This window comes from Canis lupus, chromosome 16 (assembly GCF_048164855.1).
Source record: "Canis lupus baileyi chromosome 16, mCanLup2.hap1, whole genome shotgun sequence".
Taxonomy (NCBI): domain Eukaryota; kingdom Metazoa; phylum Chordata; class Mammalia; order Carnivora; family Canidae; genus Canis; species Canis lupus.
In genome coordinates, this window is record NC_132853.1 from 22,862,918 (window position 1) to 22,885,044 (window position 22,127).

Genomic DNA, 22,127 nt, shown 5'->3' on the forward strand with positions numbered 1-22,127 from the left:
TGAGGCCGCCGGAGGCCCGGCCGGCCGAGATGGGACCAGAGCCCTGCGGGGCGGCGACCCAGCCGTCGGTTGCCCTGTGTCAGGGCGTCCTCTCCTCCTCCTTGCCTTGGTCACCGGACTCTGCGCGAGAAGCTGGAGTCCAGGTCCGGGGCTCAGCCAGGTGGAGGTCCAGCTTGGTGACCTTGGGCCAGTCCCTTAACATCCCTGAACTCGTCTCGTCGCAAGAGTTTGCGAGTTGCCTCACTCCTATCTCCCGGTTCTGACAATGCGGTAAGCAGGTGATGGTTGCCCAGACCACGATGGAGGAGACCCAGGCCCACCAGGGTTCACTAGCTTATTCGAGGTCTCGTAGCTGGAAGGTATTAGAAGCCAGGTGTGTAAGACTTCAAAACCCATGCCTGTCCCACTCACTTGCTGGCACCGCCCTCGTCTAGCATTTCCAGGTCTGAACCCCCAGGGCTAGCTACGTTTACCTTAGGAGAGTGAGGAAAGTGCTCAAAGGAGGGCCTTGGTAGGAGAATGTGCTCAGGAGCCCACCCCGGGCAGTCATCAGCTGCGTACCTTTCAGCAGGTACTTAACGCCTCTGAACTCCAGCTTCCTCATCCCTGAAACAATTGGTATGGTTGTTAGGAGGCGGGTGCTGTGAGGATGATATAAGCTAATGCACATAGAAGTGCTTAGTAACCTGTAAAGCACCAGGGTTGCATGGGGATCGTTAGCCAGCGTGGACAAAGAAAATACCTAGTTATGAAAATAATATACATCTTAATAATTCTTCAGAGCATGTCTATTAACACTTAATTTTCTTCTGCTTTTAGGTTCCAATGAAACCTCCCACAGTTGTTCTTTGCAATTTGTATTTCAATATAAGGACTATCAGGCGGGGAAAAAAATGACATAAAAATACTACCATTTAGGGGCGCCTGAGTGGCTCTGACAGTTAAGCATCTGCCTTTGGCTCAGGTCATTATCTCAGGATCCTGGAATAGAGAGCCCTGCTTTGGGCTCCCTGCTCAGCAGAGTCTGCTTCTCCCTCTCCCTGTGCTCGTTCTCTCTCTTAAAAAGATACTATCATTTATATACCTGGACTGTCCCTCCACATTTTTTTTATGATAGACACAGTCGGAGAGAGAGAGGCAGAGACACAGGAAGAGGGAGAAGCAGGCTCCATGCCCGGAGCCCGACATGGGACTTGATTCCAGGTCTCCAGGGTTGACCTGGGCCGAAGGCAGGCGCCAAACTGCTCAGCCATCCAGGGATCCCCTCCACAAGTATTTCTAATCTTCACAACCCAGCAAACTGAGTACTATCATTCCCATGATTTTTTTTGTTTGTTTGTTTGTTTTTAATTTTCTTATTTATTTATGATAGTCACAGAGAGAGAGAAAGAGAGAGAGATAGGCAGAGGGAGAAGCAGGCTCCATGCACCGGGAGCCTGACGCGGGACTCGATCCCGGGTCTCCAGGATCATGCCCTGGACCAAAGGCAGGTGCCAAACCACTGCGCCACCCAGGGATCCCTCATTCCCATGTTATTAATGAATATCTGAAGGTTAAGTAATTTACCCAAAGCCACACAGTTTGAAAAAGGCCAAGCTGAAATTTGACACCAGGTCTTTCCACCCCCAGTAACTCATGGAAAGACAGGCAGCCTAGAGGACTCCCGACCCTCATGTTTTTTCCTACCTGGCTATTTCGTAACTTTCCTTGATGGAATTTTGTCTTCTCTGCTTCTCTCCGAGGCTTTATTCCCCCCATGGAGGGAGGCATTGTCTTCTATTTTCCCCTCTGATTCCTTTCCTCTTGAGATGTCAGGACATTGTTCATCCTCTCATTTTTGAAATGGATTTGTGACCTGTGATTAAGGCACAGCGTTCTCCACCTGATCTCTCCTCCTTTCAGCGTTAATTATAGTCATAGAAAGTTAATAGGCCCAGAACAAGGATGGGGTGAGACCAGAGATGTTCTTGTAAGCTCAGTTTACAAGCTGAGTGCTCAGTCCCAAACAGAAGAACACTCAATGCACTAGCTGGACCCAATGACTAGAGTCTAGATTCATGACATCCTCTGGAGGTCATTTTTTCCCCCGGGCCCTCTGTCCACATTACAGCTAAATCATGAGAATGCTGTTAAATAATGTGCCTATCACTGAAGCAAGAAGGTCTCAGAGCTGCATTTGCCCACATTTCTCCTTTCTCCACCTTTAACATTATCACCATCACTATTTTTCATCTTTAGCATGTCCTTCTGCAGAGGCACTCAATAATGTGCCCATTGTGCAAGTAATCTAAAATCCTTTTCGGCAAGCAATGGTATTTAGTAGTTATAAAACACTAATTTGTCTACCAAGTGACATATTTATAGGAGCTGTTTACTTTGACATATTTTTATTATTTCTACTCATTTACTAAGTACTTTCCAATACATATTTATGAAGCACATGCCTTTCCCCAAACAGTAGTGAAAAAATAAATCATATTATTTCTATTATTGGCAGCAGCATACCAAGTCCTAGGGCCCTGATTTTTGTTACTTCTGGCAAGGGCTGAAAGAATTAATGGTGCTTGAGCACCTACTATGTGCCAGACTCTCTGTGAAAGGTACTGTACACAAATTACCTGTTAAATTCCCCTGAGACATATAATTTTACCAAGAAGGAAAATATAATTCCCCTGCAACACAGATTCTACCAATGAGACAGAGACATTACCTTGTCCAAGTATAATGGACACGTAAGGCATTTTGAGCCTAAATCTTTTCCTTACCCAAAACTCCAAATCATCATTCCATTTCACCAGTCCCTCTTAACTCCTCTGGACCTAATAAGTTATGTAAAATATAAAGTATTCCTTTCTGAAAGAGGCTGTGTAGATTACCCCAGAATGGAACAGAGATAAGCAGACATAAGATGCTAATTCCAATTTTTCTACAGGAGGTAACTCTCTAAGGGAGTTATTCCCTAAGAAATCAGGGGTAGGGTATTTTTCAAAGATAAGAACCAGTACAAGAGTTCTGCTCCTTCCTAGAGATAGGACTGGCTACACAGTTTGCAGGGCCTGGTACAAAATATGGGACCCTTGTTCAAAAAGTATTAAGAATTTCAGGATGAGGGCCCCTGGGTGGCTGGGTTGGTTAAGCATCTACCTTTGGCTCGGGTAATGATCTCAGGGTCCTGAGATGGAGCGCATGTCCACATGTCCGCTTTGGGCTCAGCAGGGAGTCTGCTTCTCCCTTGGCCTCTGCTGGCCACTCCCCTTGCTAGTGCTCCCTGTCAAATAAATAAAATCTTAACAAAAAAAAAAAAAAAGAATTTCAATATGGCAACAGTAAAATATTAAAGTCAGCACAGGGCTCTGTGCAATTGCACTGATCACACTACCATGAAGCTGGCCTTACCTGGACAGAAGGAAGCTGTTGCTATTACCTCCCAAGCATCAGAAGCCCCACAATGATATGAGATTAAAACCCATTATAGGCCTGGAAAAGTATTTGGTGCTTACATATGACTATCCATCAGGCATTAGTTTATTTTTAAAGATTTATCTATTTGAAAGAGAGAGAAATCTCTCTAAAGGGAAAGGGGAAGGGCAGGGGGAGAGGGAGAATCCTCAAGCCTTCTCCTAGATTAGTTAGTATAGAACCTGAGGAGGGTTTGATCCCACAATCATGACTGAGATGAAATCAAGTCAGCCACTCCAGAGCACCTGGGTGGCTCAGTCAGTTAAGTGTCTGCCTTCAGCTCAGGTCAGGATCCCAGGGTCCTCCCTCTCTCTCTGCCCCTTCCCTCCCCACACTTGAGGCTCTCTCTTGCTCACTCGCTCTCACTTGAAAATAAGTAAATAATTTTTTTTTAATAAAAGGCACTTGAGGTACCTGTGTGGCTCAGTGGTTGGGCATCTGCCTTTGGCTTGGGTCATGATCCCAGTGGGATCGAGTCCCACATCAAGGTCCCCATGGGGAGCCTGCTTCTCCCTCTGCCTATGTCTCTGCCTCTCTCTGTATCTCCCATGAATAAATAAAATCTTAAAAATTAAAATAAAAGGCATGGGATCCCTGGGTGGCGCAGCGGTTTGGTGCCTGCCTTTGGCCCAGGGCGCAATCCTGGAGACCTGGGATCGAATCCCATGTCGGGCTCCCGGTGCATGGAGCCTGCTTCTCCCTCTGCCTGTGTCTCTGCCTCTCTGTGTGTGTGTGTGTGACTATCATAAATAAATAAAAATTTATTTAAAAAAATAAAATAGGGATCCCTGGGTGGCGCAGCGGTTTGGCGCCTGCTTTTGGCTCAGGGCGCGATCCTGGAGACCCGGGATCGAATCCCACGTCGGGCTCCCGGTGCATGGGGCCTGCTTCTCCCTCTGCCTGTGTCTCTGCCTTTCTCTCTCTCTCTCTCTGTGTGACTATCATAAATAAATTTAAAAATAAATAAATAAATAAAATAAATAAATAAAATAATAAAATAAAAAAATAAAATAAGGGATCCCTGGGTGGCGCAGTGGTTTGGCGCCTGCCTTTGGCCCAGGGCATGATCCTGGAGAACTGGGATCGAATCCCACGTCGGGCTCCCGGTGCATGGAGCCTGCTTCTCCCTCTGCCTGTGTCTCTGCCTCTCTCTCTGTGTGACTATCATGAATAAATAAATAAAATCTTTAAAATAAAAAAAATAAAAATAAAAAAATAAAGTAAAATAAAATAAAAGGCACTTAACCAACTGAACCACCCAGGCACCCCATACAGCAGGCATTATTTTCCCCATTTCACAGTAGATGAAACTAAGACTTAAAGAGTCTAAGTGATTCATCCAGTGACACTCAGCAAGTAAGTGTCAGAGATAAGACTGAATTAGTTGAGATATAAAAAAATCTTGTTCCTTGACTTTGTATCCTTTTCCCCATAGGCCCATTGTCTTCTGGCAAAACCTAGGTTTCAATTAAGGCTGTTATACCCAGAAACTACAGGGGGCTGAGAAAAGCTAGGGTTCAAAGGCTATTCAAACTAGTGCAGCACATAAAGTACAGCTGTATAGCCCCAGAACACACATACCTTCCATCAACTGGGAGAGAGAGAATTGTGTGTATGGCCAGTGTAACAGCCAGTACCTGGCCTCCCTCTCCATGATAAACAGGAGACACAATGAGGTCTCCACCTTGATAAAAGGTAACGATAGGGAACCTACAGCACCTTAATGATAAAATACTAGAAACAGCACACTAAAGTCAGGAGCAAGACCAGGGTGATGGCTATGGGTGCTTCTATTTGACTTAATATCTGAAGTTAGGGCAGCCTAGGTGGCTCAGCGGTTTAGCTGAAGCCCAGGGCATGATCTTGGAGACCCTAGATCGAGTCCCGCGTTGGGCTCCCTGCATGGAGCCTGCTTATCCCTCTGCCTGTGTCTCTGCCTCTCTCTCTCTCTCTCTCTGTGTGTGTGTGTCTCTCATGAATAAATAAATAAAATCTTAAAAAAAAAATCTGAGGTTAGTCTAGCCAGTGCAATAAGACAAGAAAAAAATGAGAAAAACACCTTTTTGAGGATAATCTTTGATGAATAATATAACCAGCTCTAATTTAAGCTCCATGCATCACAGAGCCTTCTCCAATGCCCTTCCCCAACACACCTCATTGGACAATATTAACTCTACCCAGTACAATTCCATGCCAGAACACAGCAAAAACCTAGCGGGATCTGCACATTTCTAAATCCCTTATTTCCTCCTGGTTCACATCTCTGGGACACACAGACTATTGTTTTGACCATTTTTTTAAAAATATTTTATTTATTTATTTGAGAGGTGGGGAGGAAGGGTGGGAGAGAGCACAAGCAGGGGAAGGGGCAGGGGCAGGGGCAGGGGCAGGGGCAGAGGGAGAGGAAAACTCTCTGCTGAGCAGGGTGCCTGATTCAGGGCTCGATCCCAGGACCCTGAGGATCATGACCTGAGCCAAAGGCAGACACTTAACCAACTGAGCCACCCAGGTGCCCCGACCATTGTTTTTTGTTTTTGTTTTTTTAAGATTTTATTTATTCATAGAGACAGAGAGAAAAGGGCAGGGACACAGGCAGAGGGAGAAGCTGGCTCCATACAGGAAGCCTGACGTGGGACTCGATCCCGGGTCTCCAGGATCACACCCCAGGCTGCAGGTGGTGCTACACCGCTGCGCCACTGGGGCTGCCTGCGACCATTGTTTTTTTTTTTTTTAATTTTTTAAAAATTTTTATTTATTTATGATAGTCACAGAGAGAGAGAGAGAAAGGCAAAGACACAGGCAGAGGGAGAAGCAGGCTCCATGCACCGGGAGCCCGACGTGGGATTCGATCCCAGGTCTCCAGGATCGCGCCCTGGGCCAAAGGCAGGCGCCAAACCGCTGCGCCACCCAGGGATCCCGCGACCATTGTTTTTTATTCAGATTTTTTTTTTTTAAGATTTTATTTATTTATTCATGGAGGCTCCATGCCGGGAGCCCAACATGGGACTCGATTCCGGATCTCCAGGATCACACCTTGGGCTGAAGGTGGCGCTAAACAGCTGGGCCAGCTGGGATGCCCTATTTATTTATTTATTTATTTAAGTGATCTCTGCACCCAGTGTGGGGCTCCAACCCACGACACCAAGATCAAGAGTCATTTGCCTTTCCAACTTAGCCAGCCATGTACCCCTCCAGTTCACTTTCATACCAGTGAAATCTTTCTCCATGTGCATATCATTCTCTCATAAATTCCCCAGAGGAAATCAGAAAGAACTGATAAAGTAGATCTCTGATCCAGCTTTTTATGGTGAGCTAAGCTGTGAAAAGGTCAAGATATGTAGCCTTGGCTACTATCTGGGCAAAATATTTATTTATTTATTTATTTTATTTTTTATTTTTTTTAATTTTTATTAATTATTTATGAAGTCACAGAGAGAGAGAGAGAGGCAGAGACACAGGCAGAGGGAGAAGCAGGCTCCATGCACCGGGAGCCCGATGTGGGATTCGATCCCGGGTCTCCAGGATCGCGCCCTGGGCCAAAGGCAGGCGCCAAACCGCTGCGCCACCCAGGGATCCCTGGGCAAAATATTTAAAAAAAAAAAAAAAAAAAAGAATTTTAGGGCAGCCCGGGTGGCTCAGCAGTTTAGTGCGCCTTCAGCCCAGGGCCTGATCCTGGAGACGCAGGATCGAGTCCCACATCAGGCTCCCTGCATGGAGCCTGCTTCTCCCTCTACCTGTGTCTCTGCCTCTCTCTCTCTCTCTCTCATGAATAAATAAAAACTTAAAAAAAAAAAAAAGAATTTTATCAAAACATTTACATATTCAGAGCTGAAGGCAGCATGAGGATGGAAAGAAGTAGGGGGGATCCCTGGGTGGCGCAGCGGTTTGGCGCCTGCCTTTGGCCCGGGGCGCGATCCTGGAGACCCGGGATCGAATCCCACGTCGGGCTCCCGGTGCATGGAGCCTGCTTCTCCCTCTGCCTTTGTCTCTGCCTCTCTCTCTCTCTCTCTCTGTGACTATCATAAATAAATAAAAATTAAAAAAAAAAAAAAAAAAAAAAGGAAAGAAGTAGGGTTTGGAATGAGACTTCGAGTTTGGATTCTGGTGCTGCCAATTAGCCTTATGTTCTCAGCCCTGCTGGGCTCCTATTGTCTGTAAAATGGAATGATTCCCCATGCCACAAGGCCATCCTAAGATCTAAATGAGATGTGTACAAAGGGCGGAAGCACAGGACAGCCTTAATAAACTTGCTTTCTGGACTATGTCACGCACTAGCAGTTGCCCTTGATGTCCAATTCCTCCACACAATCCCATCCTTTCTAGTAACACCCCCATCTCCTTCCAATGGCCATAGCACATGCTTAAGGAAAGCCTGTCCCCAGCCCCAGTTCCAGGGCTATTTTCTGGTTGATCTGAGCCAATCACAGACTAATTTCCCTTGCTGTGATTTAGATGTGGGTTCAGGAAGCAACACTTACCTCAGGAAGACATGAGGTAAGTCTGCTGTGGTTGGAAGTTGAGTTTTTAACTAAAAGGATGCAAAGATTACGTTCCTGCCAGTAGATATTGTCATGTCTGGATTCATGCTCAGAATGGCGACACCCAGGCTTTAATGAGGAGAATGAGCTTGAAGACAAAATCAGTACAAAAGGAGAGCAGACTAGAAAGGTAAAAGGGGCCTTACATCCCTTCACACTGAGCCCTGAATGAGCCAACCTTGGACTTCATGTAACTAGAGATAATGTCCTTATTGTTGAAGCCTCTTTAAGCCAGGTGTCCACAGCCTGCAGTGGATAGCAGCCTCAATGATACGTGGACCTTTTGCCTGAGAGTCTTTGGGAGTTCAAGTGCCTCACTTAAAGTCATCAAGTGCTAGCCTGCAGTGGGGACTCAACATTAATTTTGTCTAATATCAATAATAATACAAGAGTCCTCTGTATAAAGGTACATAAGAAGATACTTTGGGGCAGCCCCGGTGGCGCAGCGGTTTAGCGCCGCCTGCAGCCTGGGGTGTGATCCTGGAGACCCAGGATCGAGTCCCACATCGGGCTTCCTGCGTGGAGCCTGCTTCTCCCTCTGCCTGTGTCTCTGCCTCTCTCTTTGCTCTCTATGAATGAATAAATAAATAAATCTTAAAAAAAAAAAAGAAGATACTTTGGGGGTTCAATGACTATCTAGATGAAGAGAAAATCTTTCCTGCATTCCTCCTCTGCCATCTTTAAAATGCATGAAAGCCCATGAAGCCATTCATATAGCTAACCATTATTGAGTTCCCGGACTATAGAAAGAACAAAAGAAAAATTGACATGGGAGCTCTTAAAATAGATCTTGAGCTTGGAGTACCTGGGTTGCTCAGTTGGTTAAACATCTGCTTTTGGCTCAGGTCATGATCCTGAGTTCCTCTGACTAAGCCCTGCATCAGGCTCTCTGCTAGGTGGGGAGTCTGCTTCTCCCTTTGCCCTTCTCCTCCTTGTGCTCTCCCTCTCTCTCAAATAAATAAACAAATAGACAAACAAGTAAATAAAATATTTAAGGAAATGGATCTTGAGCTCATGGGCATGGGCAGACAAGTGCACAAAGATGAGTGGTAGAGAAGGGTTAGTCTATATAGATCATACTTCATGCATTAAAAGGGAGGATGTAAAAAAAAGGGGGGGAGGATGTTAGGATGGATGTGCACTGGACATAGAAGCAGACACTAAAGCAAAGGAAGCAAGACACACCTGGACAGGAGAGTCAGCCTGGCCTGAGGCCTGTAAGGGGAACTGCTCAGTGCAGTGTGCCTGCAATGGTTTGCAGGGGCAGCAGGCAGCACGAGATAAAGCCCTGGTCTGACAGCAAAGTCCAGGGAGGGAGTAAGCTGTGAGGGACAAGGTCCTACAGGAATGTCACAGGTGGTCTGGAGCACAGTGAATGGGGCACCTTACCATGGCCAGCGAGGCCACCTAGGTGATGGCCATGGCATCCTGACTGGAGTCAGTGCCCAGTGGGAAGACAGCTGCACACATGGGAAACTACAGGCAACATGGAGACTCAGAGAGTCCTGGCTTAGGAATCAGGAGTCCTGGGACGCCTTGGTGGCTCAGAGATTGAGTGTCTGCCTTTGGCTCAGGGCAGGATCCTGGAGTCCCAGGATCAAGTACCGCATTAGGCTCCTTGCATGAAGGCTGCTTCTCCCCTCTGCCTATGTCTCTGCCTCTCTCTGTGTGTCTCTCATGAATAAATAAAATCTTAAAAAAAAAAAAAAAAAGGAATCAGGAGTCCTGAGTGCCACGGGACTGTCACTGCCCCTCTTTGGTCCTCAGTATCCCTCTCTGTTAAATGACAGGATAGGGTACACGACCTTTACAGGCCTCTCATATTCCAGGGTCCCAACTCACCACATACAGGAAACATGGTAGATCAGCCTGTGGAAGAGACGGCAGCCAGGCTCCACCTCACATGCCAACTCCCAACTAGCAGATCATGACTACCTGGAGTGCCATGCAGAGAAAAACTGCAAAACACTCCAAGTTCCACGAAGAATGAATGCTTGGATGATTGGTGAGGCCTCCATGGGCTCAAAATACCCAAATGGTAGGAGTGGCAGGGATTTGTCATGCCTAGCTTAATGTACTGCTTCCTACTATGGTTGCGGAAATACACCAACCATTCATGGTATGAGGTTACAGAAGATTAATTTCTCCTGGGATCCCCTCTGCAGGCAGCAGTGCCAAGGTTTCCCCAGTCTCAGGCTCCCCAACACAGGTAGTTACCCTGGAGCCGGTTTGCCACTCGTTCCCAACCCTCAATGCTTCCTGCTTCTCTCTCTGCTATGCTCATCATCTTAATGTTCTATCTTCCCCCTGTAACTCTGACCCCCCCTCTTCCTGCAGCCAAGACACAACTAATTAATCACGACAGGCTCTCTAACCAAAAAAGGCGACCTTCCTTTAAAAAAAAATGTGGTCAGTGAACAATTCTGCTCATTTTTCTACTTTGCCTTTTATTATTCCTCCCCTGGTGTCCTCCTTTCCCCTACCCCAGCCAGGGCTACAGCTCTCAGATGGATGGCCACAGTGCCACTAACAGACAGGGGGGTTATTTCATACACTAGGGCACCAGGCTGTGGTACAGCTGGCAGGAAGAGAAGGGTAATTATATTGCATCTCGGAGCCACTAGCAATGAATTTCTGCATAAAGGACTAGATTTGCCATGTATTATTTACGCCAGCATCAATTTTCCCAGCTGGCTCTATTTACTGTGCAAATTCTCCTCTGTCTGTTTATGGGCAAGGCCATGGTTCAGCACCTCTGGCTACTCTCTACTGTGGAGGGGCCCTACAGGGCATGTGCATAATAAACAAGTAGCTGGATTCACTGTGGCCACATTCTCCCTTCCTGTTAAATTATATCCCTGGGACTACAGCGAGTTCATGGTCTCACCTAGTCACAGTGATGCATGCAGGTGTGTGAAACCATATCAGCAAGAGGAAAAGAAGGAATAACCATTCTTTGGAACCTCACTGAGGGAAACTGAAAAACACCCTTCTGGGGGGGAAATTAGGTGGCTCTGGGGCTCCAGGAATTTCCTGTTCATATTTTTAAGAGCATAACATAGATAAAGAAGGGCTTTGAATTTATTTCCACCCAGTAACTCAAAGACAAAGCTGGGGAAAAGGGCGCCCCATCTTACAGGTGGAAAAAGGCAAAATAAAAAAGAGAAGGAAAAGCAGAAGCAAGCTGGAGGCCTCCCAGCTCAGTCACTGCATGAAGATGGAGCATGGAGATGATGGTGATACACCGGGTTCTGTCCGGTCACTAGCAGACCTCTTCAGAGTGAACTTGGGTCCCCACTGGAAACAGGATAGAAACAAGGAAGAAAACTTGGCACCAGCATGAGTTTCTGTGTCCTTCCACCATAGCATCTTCTCTCACCGGTAGCTCTGTTTCCACAGAAAGAGCAGCTGAGGAAACAGAGCCGTCTCTGCCCAGCCCAGGAGCTTCAACCCTAGTCCCCAGTGCTGGGTGGCAGTGAACAGCAGCTGTCACTGTGTGCAGAGGTGGGGCGCTCGATGCCCTTCCCTTTCCCAATCAATAGCACAGTCATATCTGATCTCCCTGTGACGCTGGGCTCTGCTCTGGAGGCCCCCAGGTCCCAATGTCAACCATCTCCTGGAAACCTGTTGGCTGGAAGGAGACAGGAGGGAAGGGTTAAGTTTTTGAGTTAAGCTATCCAAGCAGAAAGCCTCTTTGGTTGCCAACTCTCAGCATCCAAGAATTCTGGGCATGCAGACACCCTCAAAGGCCCAGATTCCCAGCTTTCCCCTGTGGCAGGCTCACCAGACGGGGAGATTTGGTCAGACACGCCCTGCGCCAACTGCCTGATGCTCTTGCTCCTTCATCAATGTCCAGGAGAATCCGGGTGCTGGGTACAAAGCTCCAGGAGCGTCCAAGGGCAGGTTTGAGCTCCCCGCTGTCCCTGTCTCGGGTCATGTGGTTGGTCACCTGAAGCAGAATCAAAGATTTCCAGATTGATAATGCTAGTGTGAGGACATCTGTTCCTACTGCTTTTTCATTCTTTAAGTGGCAAGACTGAGGCCCAGCACAGAGAAATGACTTCTCCAAGGCTCTCAAAGTTATTGACAGCAGCTCTGGAACTAGCCCCCTGGGTCCTCACTTGTGTTTAACTTTTTCCACTAAATCACAATGTCTGGGATGCCTGGGTGGCTCAGTGGTTGAGCATCTGTCTGCCTTTGGCTCAGAGCATGATCCTGGGTCCTGGGATTGAGTCCCACATCGGGCTCCCTGCATGGAGCCTACTTCTCCTTCTGCCTGTGTCTCTGCCTCTCTCTCTGTGTCTCTCATGAGTAAATAAATAAAATCTTAAAAAAAAAAAATCACAATGTCTCAGGCTTGATTACAGCAGAAGGTAACAGGCATGTGTCTGGGAATAAGCAGGGCTGTATGCACTCTGCTGATGGGAAGCCAGTGGTGGGCCTGCGCCTCCTATCCCCAACCCAGCAGACAGGCCTTCTTTTTTTAAAATATTTTATTTATTTATTCATGAAAGATACACAGAGAGAGGCAGAGACACAGGCAGAGGGAGAAGCAGGTTCCTCTCAAGGAGTCCGGATGTGGGACTCGATCCTGGGACCAGGATCATGCCCTGAGCCCAAGGCAGACACTCAACCACTGAGCCACCCAGGCATCCCCAGACAGGCATTCTGAAGCCACATGCACCCCGTGCTTTGTGTCACGGAGCACATCTGTGTGTAGGGGAGTCGTGCGAGCTTTGAAAGGGAGGTCATAGTCTGGTCAGTCAGTTCTACTATGCCCAGGATAGTCATGGGCAGGCAACCTGAGCTTTACGGCACCCTTTTAATGAGATTCTCCCCACCAGCCCTCCAACCAGGGGCAGGGGCACAAGCAGATCACGTACATCCTAAAGTCAGGAGAGAGAAGCCCTAGAACTCAACTTAAGTACAAAAGAACACTGCTGGTGGGTGTAGAAATTAGTATGACCTTCCTGGAAATTCAGCGATATCATACCTACATATTTAAAAATGTGTGTATCCCCGGGATGCCTGGGATTGAGCCCCGTGTTGGACTCCTGGCTCAGCAAGGAGTCTGATTCTCCCTCTCCCTCTGCCCAAAGCCCACCCTAGCTCGTGCTCCCTCTCTTTCTGCTACTCTTTCTCTCTCAAATAAATAAAACCTTTTTAAAAAATAAAATAAGAAATAAAAATGTGTGTATCCCTAACTCAGTTATTATACTTTTAGATTACTGAAATCTTGAGGGAATAATATAAAGGAATAATATGAAATGTGCAATGAAGTTAGGGTATAAAGGTGTTCATTAGAGTTTTCCTTAAAGATTTATTTATTAGAGAGAGAGAGAGAATGTGAGCATGTGAGCAGTGGGGAAGGACAGAGGGAGAGGAGAATCTCGACCAAACTCCCTGCTGAGCACAGAGCCCGACATGGGGCTCAATCTCAGGACTCCCAGATCATGACCTGAGATTGAGTCCAATGTATAAAACCCAGGCACCCCAGAGTTTTACTTAAAATAGAGGAAAACCAGTATGACCTACCAAGCACCAAATGAGGAAATAGATCATTATGGGATACCAGGGTATTAGCAAACTACTCCCCACAGGCCAAATATGGCCCCAAAATTGTTTCTGAAAATCAAGTTTGGCTGGAACATAGCCACGCCCTCTGTTCAGGACTGTCTGTGGTTGCTCTCACGCAATCCAGGTGGAGCTGAGGAGCTGTGACGTCAATGTTATCGCCATAGAGCCTCGACTATTTACTGTCTGGCCCTTTGCAGACAAGTTTGCTGACCCCCAGTAACACAGGTATTAAAGATTTTTTTTTTTTAATTTTTATTTATTTATGATAGCCACACAGAGAGAGAGAGAGAGGCAGAGACACAGGGAGAGGGAGAAGCAGGCTCCATGCACCGGGAGCCCGATGTGGGATTCGATCCCGGGTCTCCAGGATTGCGCCCTGGGCCAAAGAAAGGCAGGCGATAAACCGCTGCGCCACCCAGGGATCCCTAACACAGGTATTACATAAAATATGTAACTGCTAAAAATGGCATTCTTAAAGCATCTATTTAAAGACATGGGAAGTGGAATGAAATGAGTTATTTTTTTAAATAAGGTTACAGTTTAATTGGAAAGCTGGTTAAAAGTATATGTATATATATATGCAGAGAGTAAAGATCCTATGAGAGAGGGCAGCCCAGGTGGCTCAGTGGTTTAGCGCCACCTTCTGCCAGAGGCGTGACCCTGGAGACCTGGGATCCAGTCCTGCATGGGGCTCCCTGCAGGGAGCCTGCTTCTCCCTCTGCCTGTGTCTCTGCCTCTCTCTCATGAATGGATAAATAAAATCTTAAAAAAAATAAAAATAAAAAGATGGGGATCCTTGGGTGGCTCAGCGGTTTAGCGTCTGCCTTTGGCCCAGGGCGGGATCCTGGAGTCCCGGGATCGAGTCCCATATCAGGCTCCCGGCATGGAGCCTGCTTCTGCCTCCTCCTGCGTCTCTGCCACTCTCTCTCTCTCTCTCTCTCTCTATGTCCATCATAAATAAATAAATATTAAAAAAATAAAAAAATTTTAAAAAGATCCTATGGAGATATATAAAAAATATTAATATGTTTTCTGTGGATGTGGAGATTTACTACACATTTGTCTCTTATATTTAACTATTTTTTACTCTATGAGAAACAGGCAGACTTTTAAAAAAGTACTCTGTAAGCAGAAAAAGTGATGTTGAAAGCAAAAACATCCCTTTCTGTGAAGCACCGGAAGAGGCAAAACTATACGGACAGACACTTGATCAGTGGTTGTCTGGGGCTCAGGGACCTCTCTGCGGTGACCGAAATATTCTAGATCTTGATTATGCCGGGGTAACGAGACCGGATACATTAGCATCTGTTAGCCAAACTTCGAACGAGGAGTTACTCTGTGTGAATTATACCTAGATAGATCTGTCTTAAAGTAAAAAAGAAAACCGAGGCTGTCCTTTACCCCTTGGCTCTTTATGTCTGACCCCAACACAGTCCAGTGCTCTAGATGGCCCAGGGAAGAAGGGCCACTTTGGGGGTTCAGACGTTGCCATTTAAGGGAAGCAAACAGCTGGAACTAGAAATCGAATCCATGTCCCCCCATCTCAGCACAGCCCAGGGAGCAGAGAGAAGACCAGCAAGCTGGCCTAGCCCACTTCCTCACCACCACCGCCATGCCAAGGTCCCGGGCCAGCGTCTTCAGCTCTCTAGCCAGCTGCATCATCAGCGCCAACCCTGGAGGAGGAGAAGCAGAGGGCCAGGGCAGCAGGGCACCTATGACCAGGCTGACCAGGGACTGGGTTCTAGAGCTGGGAGGTAAGATCATGTCCCAGATCCTGGACTTTGCCACACCTCTTACCTTCCCTCTGCTGACCTCCCAGAAGTGGGGAGACCACCGCAGTGACTGAGTCCACAATCACCACCTTCACAGTCCCTGAGGCACTGCTCACCTGGGGAGAAGCAGATGCCATGAACCAGATGGCCTCTAGGGGTCGTCCGTTACAGGACAAGCTTGCTCCTCTATCAGAAATGGGTAAGAAATAAGTTCCTCAGCCTCAAATATAGTTGTGCAAGCATCACGGAATTTCAGTTAAGGCTTTTCCCCCCATCTCCGTTTCTAGGTATAACATATTTTACTGAAGCCTTGGGTGGATAGAGGGGTGGTATTATTATTATTATTATTTTGATAGAGGGATTTTAAATCACAGGGCATCACAGATAGCCAAAAATAATAAAATTTGAGAAATCCCTGTTACAAGTTCTGTGGCCCCAGTCATGAATTTTCTTTCTTTCTTTTTCTTTCCTTCCTTCCTTCCTTCTCTTTCTTTTTTGAAGTTTTCTTTATTTATTTTTAAGTAATCTCTACACCCAACCTGGGACTTGAACTCACAACCTCCAGATTAAGTTGCATGCTCTACCTACTGAGCCAGCCAGACCTCCAGTCCTGAATTTTTTTTTAAAGATTTTTAAAAAGATTTTATTTATTTCAGAGAGAGAGAGAATGTGCAGGAGAAGGAGCAGAGGGAGAAGGATAAGCAGACTCCATGCTGAGCATAGAGCCCAAAGCAGGGCTTGATCCCAGGACCCTGAGATTACAACCTGAGCTGAAAACAAGAGTGGGATGTTCCACTGACTGACTCACCCAGGAGCTCCGAGATTTTTTTTTAACACGGGGCTTGACCTCACAACCCTGATATCAAGACCTGCCCTGAGATCAAGAGTGGGATGCTTAACTGACTGAGCCAACCAGGCACCCCCAGTCCTGAATTTTCTTAGCCATCATCTCCTTATGGCCAGCTCCCCATTGTTTTGCCAGGCTCCTCTTCTCCCTCTTCTGCTTACTTCCTGTGCTGAAGGTGTTAGCCTTCTCTTTACTTCAGTCTCCTTCTAGATCATGCCTCTAGGGCCTCATCTTCCACATCTAAAGCAGTTCCAAATACAGACTATATAGACAGCCATCTGTTAAAACCATAATCTTTTGTCTCCACACACGCATTAGCGTCGCCCTAGTTTCTTGGACCTAATCTCCCTTACTCCTTATGTCCAACTCATTTGCTGATTCTGTTTTTACAACTTTCTCACTTCACGCTAACCAAATCTTGAATATTCAGCATTATCTGGTCTATCTTTTGCATGTCTTCTTCCATCTTCCAGTTATTGACTCTCGGGCATCAGCTTGTCTAAGAGAGAGGATGGCAGAAAAGAGAGAAGCTAAAACTGAAATCAGCTTAGCTCTTCCTCACTCTGGGAGAGCAGGTTAAAATCTCTGGCTAAAATGCAGACAGGCAGCCAGCCTTTGCACTGCTGGTAACTGTGGATATCAGGTCATCTGATAGGCAGATAGACCCTAAAGCGGCCCCTTGATCTCCACCCTCCAGGTATTTGAGCCCTTGTATAATCCCCTCCCCCATAGGAGAGTGAGTCCTGTGGCTTGCTTCTGACTAATATGGTGTCAAATGTGCTGGAATGTCATTCTCTTGACTAGGCTATATAAGGCAAAGGCAATGGGACATCACTCCCAAGATTACACTATATTATATGAAACTGCATGGTGCATTTTGCTTTCATACTTTTTTTTTTAATTTAATTTATAAATAAATAAGAGAGGGACGCCTGGGTGGCTCAGTAGTTGAGTGTCTGCCTTTGGCTCAGGGTGGCTCCCAGATTCCCAGGATCGAGTTCCACATTGGGCTCCTTGCATGGAGCCTGCTTCTCTTCCCTCTGCCTGTGTCTCTGCCTCTCTTTCTGTGTCTCTCATAAATAAATAAAATCTTTAACAAAAAAATTAAACAAACAAACAAACAAGTAAGAAAGAGGGATTCCTGGATGGCTCAGCGGTTGAACGTCTGCCTTTGGCTCAGGGTGTGAACCTGGAGTCCCTGGATTGAATCCCACATCGGGCTCCCTTGCATGGAGCCTGCTACTCCCTCTGCCTGTATCTCTGTCTCTGTGTGTCTCTCACGAATAAATAAATAAAATCTTAAAAAAAATTATATATATATGAGAGGGAGAGAGAGCAAGCGCATGAGCAGGGGAGGGGCAGAGGGAGAGGGAGAAGCAGACTCCCTCCTGAGCAGGGAGCCCAGCTCCAGGTTCTATCCCAGGATGCTGAGATCATGACCTGAGCCCAAGTCCAACGCTTAACTGACTGGGCCACCCAGGCGCCCTTTTCTCTCACTCTTGTGCTGTCTTGATGAAGCAAGTGGTCATGCTATGAACTGCCAATGGAAAGGGCCACATGGCAGAGGACAGTGGACAGCATGGATACACCTGCCTGCAAGACACTGAGCCCATTAGGAAATGAATCCTGATGACCATCTGAGTGAACTTATACTTGGATTCTTCTCCAGTTGAGCCTCCAGATAAGAACACAGTCCAGCTGCCATCTTGATTACAGACTACTGAGATCCTAAGCAGAGGCCCCAGCTAAGCCATGCCCAGATTCCTGATCCACAGAAACTGTGAGGTAGCAAATATGTTATTTTAAATCATTGCATTTGTGGTAACTTGTTATGCAATAATAGACTATATACTATCATAATGATCTTCCAATAAAAAAAATATAGTCATTTAATCTGGGAGTTGAGAGATTTGCATTATAAGCTTAGTTCTTATCTTAATTATGTAGTGACTTCAAGCAAATTACTGAACATCTCTGGCCCTCACTCTCCTCATCTCTAGAAATGAGAGGACTGGATTAGATCAAGACTACTTCAGGTCTCAAAACACATGGGTCATAACCAGCTACGGCTCCTATGGTAAGTATCTTTTTTTTTTTTTTTAATTTTTATTTATTTATGATAGTCACACACAGAGAGAGAGAGAGAGAGAGAGAGGCAGAGACACAGGCAGAGGGAGAAGCAGGCTCCATGCACCGGGAGCCCGACGTGGGATTCGATCCTGGGTCTCCAGGATCGCGCCCTGGGCCAAAGGCAGGCGCCAAACCGCTGCGCCACCCAGGGATCCCTCCTATGGTAAGTATCTGTTCAACTATTACATGTTCTAAAGTTTATAAAAATCATTTATTTTATATACAATTTTGGATATGCCCATAGGGGTCAGAGAAAGTTTAACATGAATTGAACTATTCTAAGATGCCTTTCCAAATCTAATGACCTGTAAATCAGTGCACCAAATCCTATCTAAGCACCCAAATGTGTAGTGGTGTAGTGGTGTACCAACCCAAATGCCATTCTAACCCCCCTCTTCCTTGTTAACGGGATTCTGGATGTGTTCCGGTACTGGGCAGAAATCTGGCATCATATTGGCAGCCCAAGTGGCTCAGCAGTTTAGTGCCGCCTTCAGCCCAGGGCCTGATCCTGGAGACCCAGGATTGAGTCCCACATCAGGCTCCCTGAATGGAGCCTGCTTCTCCCTCTGCCTGTGTCTCTGCCTCTCTCTGTCTCTGTCTCTCATGAGTAAATAAATAAAATCTTAAAAAAAAAAAGAAAGAAAGAAAGAAATCTGGCATCATAGAAGATGGGCCTAAACCCTAGGCTAAGATACACCTAAAACTCTGTTTTGGCCAACTAGATGTAAGGTGAAGTCTACTAGTAGGTTTTGCAGAAAGATTTTTCTATCCCGATAAAAAGGTTAAGTACAGAAGAGGGGCCATCTAGTACTGCCCCAAATATGGGTGTTGATGTATGAAGACACAGTGCTTAGAGCTATAGCAGCCACTTTGCAATTATGAGGGGGAAGAGCCAGAGAATCAGACACATCAACCTAGAGCCCTGACACCATGGACCTGCCAACCTCCAGACTCACGTGAGATAATTAAATGTCCTCAAGGTTCAAGTACCTGTCAGACAGACTATTACTTGCAGCTGAAAGTAATCCTCACTGATCCAGTGGGGGGATGAATGCAGAAATGAATGACGTGATCCTTGCACTCAAGCGCCTTAGTGTTTAGTGGGGAAGATGGGCAAGTAAACAAGAGGCACTCAGGAATGATTAAGCATTCAGGAATCCCATCCTGGAGGTGGCAAGCACAGCTGGAGTCACCAGATTGCACATCTGCATTTCCAAACAGTCAGCCCTAGGACACCTGCCCACATACAGATAGCCCCAGCAAGCTGGGTGAAGCAGGGAGGGGCAGGACAGCAGGCTCACCTGCTGGGACAGAGTGCCTCGGCAGTCCTGTAGCACGTCTAACATCTGGAAGATGTCAAATGCACGAACTACCTGGATCCTCTGGAGAGCTCCTGCCTAAAGAGGTAGGAAAGAGAAGGAGGGGCTTTGGGTAAGAGGGAGCAGGGGCTCAAGTAAGATAAAGAGGGATTTTATTTTTTTTGAAGATTTTATTTATTTATTTGACAGAGAGTAAGCGAGAGACAGAAAGAAAGAGATTGAGAAAGAGAACGAGCTGGGAGAGGGGCAGAGGAAAAGGGAGAAAGACTTTCTGCTGAGCAGGGAGCCCAACTCAGCGCTTGACCCCAGGACCCTGAGATCATGATCTGAGCCCAAGGCAAATGCTTAGCCAACTGAGCCACCCAAGTGCCCCCAAAGAGGGATTTTAAAGCTGAGCAAAATGAGACACCTAGATGTAAGGACTCCAGTACAAGATGGTAAATGGGTCTGTCTACTGGGCCAGTTGTTACAGTGGAGGCTGTCTGGGGGCTGAGCTGCAAAGCCAAGTCAGAGCTCTGTCTGATTAGGAATGTCTGCTATGGGCAAGAAAAATGGGAAGGAAACACAGATGCTGGGTGTTTGCCAGCTATGAATTAGGGTGTGCATGGAGCTAGGTCACCTTGGAAGATCAGTGTGTGTAGCATCCAAGCTGGGCTAATGTTATAACAGGGGACACTTAAAGAATTCAGGAAGTACTAAGAACAATAGGTTTCAAACTCAGAAGTGACTATCCAAACAGCTAAAATTCTTGCACTCTAAGGAATAATGGCATCTTTCTACATCAGAACCTCAAGGGAACTCAACCCTCCTGCCCCTTACCTGCACCTCCTCATCTGGGGTTCTGGCCTGAAGTAGCTGGAGGATGCGGGAGGCTGTCAATCCTCCATTGGAATCAATGTATACAACATTCTGCTGCAGGCCATAGGCCACATTTGCAGCCACACAAAGACATACCTGAAGGGACAAGGCATTGGGAGATAGTGAGCCCCCAAAGAGGGCCCAGAATGGGAGCTCCCCACCAAATCCTGTCCAGGACCCAGCAACTCGAATGGGCGAAGTTCATGCCCAACTCCTCACCACTTATCTTCTCTCTGAATCACAAGTACATTAGAAGAAGCCGCCCCCCACCACACACACACACACAGATCTGGTGCTACCCACCACCTCCTCCCTCTTCTCCCCTCCCCTTCCCTACCCCATGGCCACCTGCTGCTGGCCGCAAATGTACCTGGGTCTTGCCACTACCTGGGCCTCCTACAATTTCAGTCACTTCTCCAGTGTAGAGACCAGCATCAAGCAGTTTGTCCAGGCTGATGAAAGAAGAGGAAGAAAGAGAATCAACCCAGTGGACTGGTGGGGACAGAGGGGAGTAGGAACCAAGAAAAGTAAGACATTCCTTCCCAGCACTAGTTCTGAACATATCTAGGGAAAGAGGGCATGGCTCCAAGGTCCATCCATTCACTCTTGGCCTAAAGATCACTTTCCACAGAGGTCTCTGCCAACCCATCAAAGGGTCCTCTTTCTATTGCCTATCTTAATCCCCTACAGGTTTCCTTGATAGCATTTCCCATAATTCATCACTTTTTCAACTTTATTTATTTTATTTATTTATTCATGAGACACACACACACAGAGAGACCCCCAATGCCTTGTCTTAAAAAGAAAATTTAAAGGGGTCCGTGGGTGGCTCAATCAGTTAAGCATCTGACTCTTGATTTTGGCTCAGCTCATGATCTCAGGCTTGTGAGATCAAGCCTGGCATAGGGCTCTGTGCTGGGTATAGAGCCTCCTTAAGATTCTCCCTTCCTCTGCCCCTCTCCCCCTTCTCTAAACAAAAACAAAAAACACAACTGTTGGGTTGTATGGCAAGCACATGTTAATTTTATAAGAAATTACTAAACTATAAGAAGCTACTAAACTGGGCAGCCAGGGTGGCTCAGCGGTTTAGCGCTGCCTTCAGCTCAGGGTGTGATTCTGGAGACCCAGGATCGAGTTCCGCACCAGGCTCCCTGCGTGGAGCCTGCTTCTCCCTCTGCCTGTGTCTCTGCCTTGCTCTCTCTCTCTCTCTGTGTCGCACATGAATAAATAAATAAAATCTTAAAAAAAAAGTAAAAAAAAAAAAAGAATCCTTATAAAAAAAAGAATTCTTTATATATTTTAGATGCAAGTCCTTTGTTGAATATGTGGTTTGCAAATATTTTCCCCACTCTGTGGGGAAACCACTCTGTGCTTGTCTTTTTGTCCTCTTTTCAGAGCAAAAATTTTAAATCTGGATTCATTTTTAATCTTATAGTTTTATTAACAATTATTTTTTAATTGATCATGATTTTGTTTTGTTTTGTTTAAAAGATTGTATTTATTTATTCATGAGAGACACACAGAGAGAGAGGCAGAGACACAGGCAGATGGAGAAGCAGGTTCCCTGTGGGAAGCCTGATACGGAACTTGATTCCAGGACCACAGGATCCCTACTGGAGCCCAATGT

The 22,127-nt window shown here is 46.5% G+C and overlaps 1 protein-coding gene and 2 long non-coding RNA genes across 7 annotated transcripts in view; 1 reads left to right on the forward strand and 2 right to left on the reverse strand.

Moving 5' to 3' along the window:
* On the forward strand, positions 1–18,355 carry LOC140606313 (uncharacterized). Of its 2 annotated transcripts, XR_012008656.1 has the most exons (4): positions 1–270; positions 15,122–15,328; positions 17,863–17,978; positions 18,141–18,355. It is a non-coding gene; the product is annotated as an uncharacterized lncRNA (long non-coding RNA). The 2 variants fall into 2 exon arrangements; XR_012008655.1 differs by having other exon boundaries at positions 15,122–17,978.
* On the reverse strand, positions 423–4,386 carry LOC140606314 (uncharacterized). Its single transcript, XR_012008657.1, has 3 exons — positions 3,145–4,386; positions 1,687–1,855; positions 423–606 (listed from the first exon to the last, which is right to left on the reverse strand). It is a non-coding gene; the product is annotated as an uncharacterized lncRNA (long non-coding RNA).
* RAD51D (RAD51 paralog D) overlaps positions 11,061–22,127 on the reverse strand; it is a 17,550-nt gene continuing 6,483 nt past the window's right edge. Inside the window, exons 4-10 of one of the 4 annotated variants that reach the window (XM_072779519.1) lie at positions 20,871–20,952; positions 20,462–20,596; positions 19,625–19,720; positions 15,372–15,462; positions 15,177–15,247; positions 11,782–11,946; positions 11,061–11,628 (exon numbers count right to left, since the gene is read on the reverse strand). In XM_072779519.1, the coding sequence (XP_072635620.1) occupies positions 11,545–11,628; positions 11,782–11,946; positions 15,177–15,247; positions 15,372–15,462; positions 19,625–19,720; positions 20,462–20,596; positions 20,871–20,952 (724 nt within the window). In that variant the 3' untranslated portion in view covers positions 11,061–11,544. Of the gene's footprint in view, positions 11,629–11,781; positions 11,947–14,497; positions 14,940–15,176; positions 15,248–15,371; positions 15,463–19,624; positions 19,721–20,461; positions 20,597–20,870; positions 20,953–22,127 lie in introns of those variants that run through there. The other 3 variants (XM_072779520.1, XM_072779522.1, XM_072779521.1) reach the window with 3 other exon arrangements.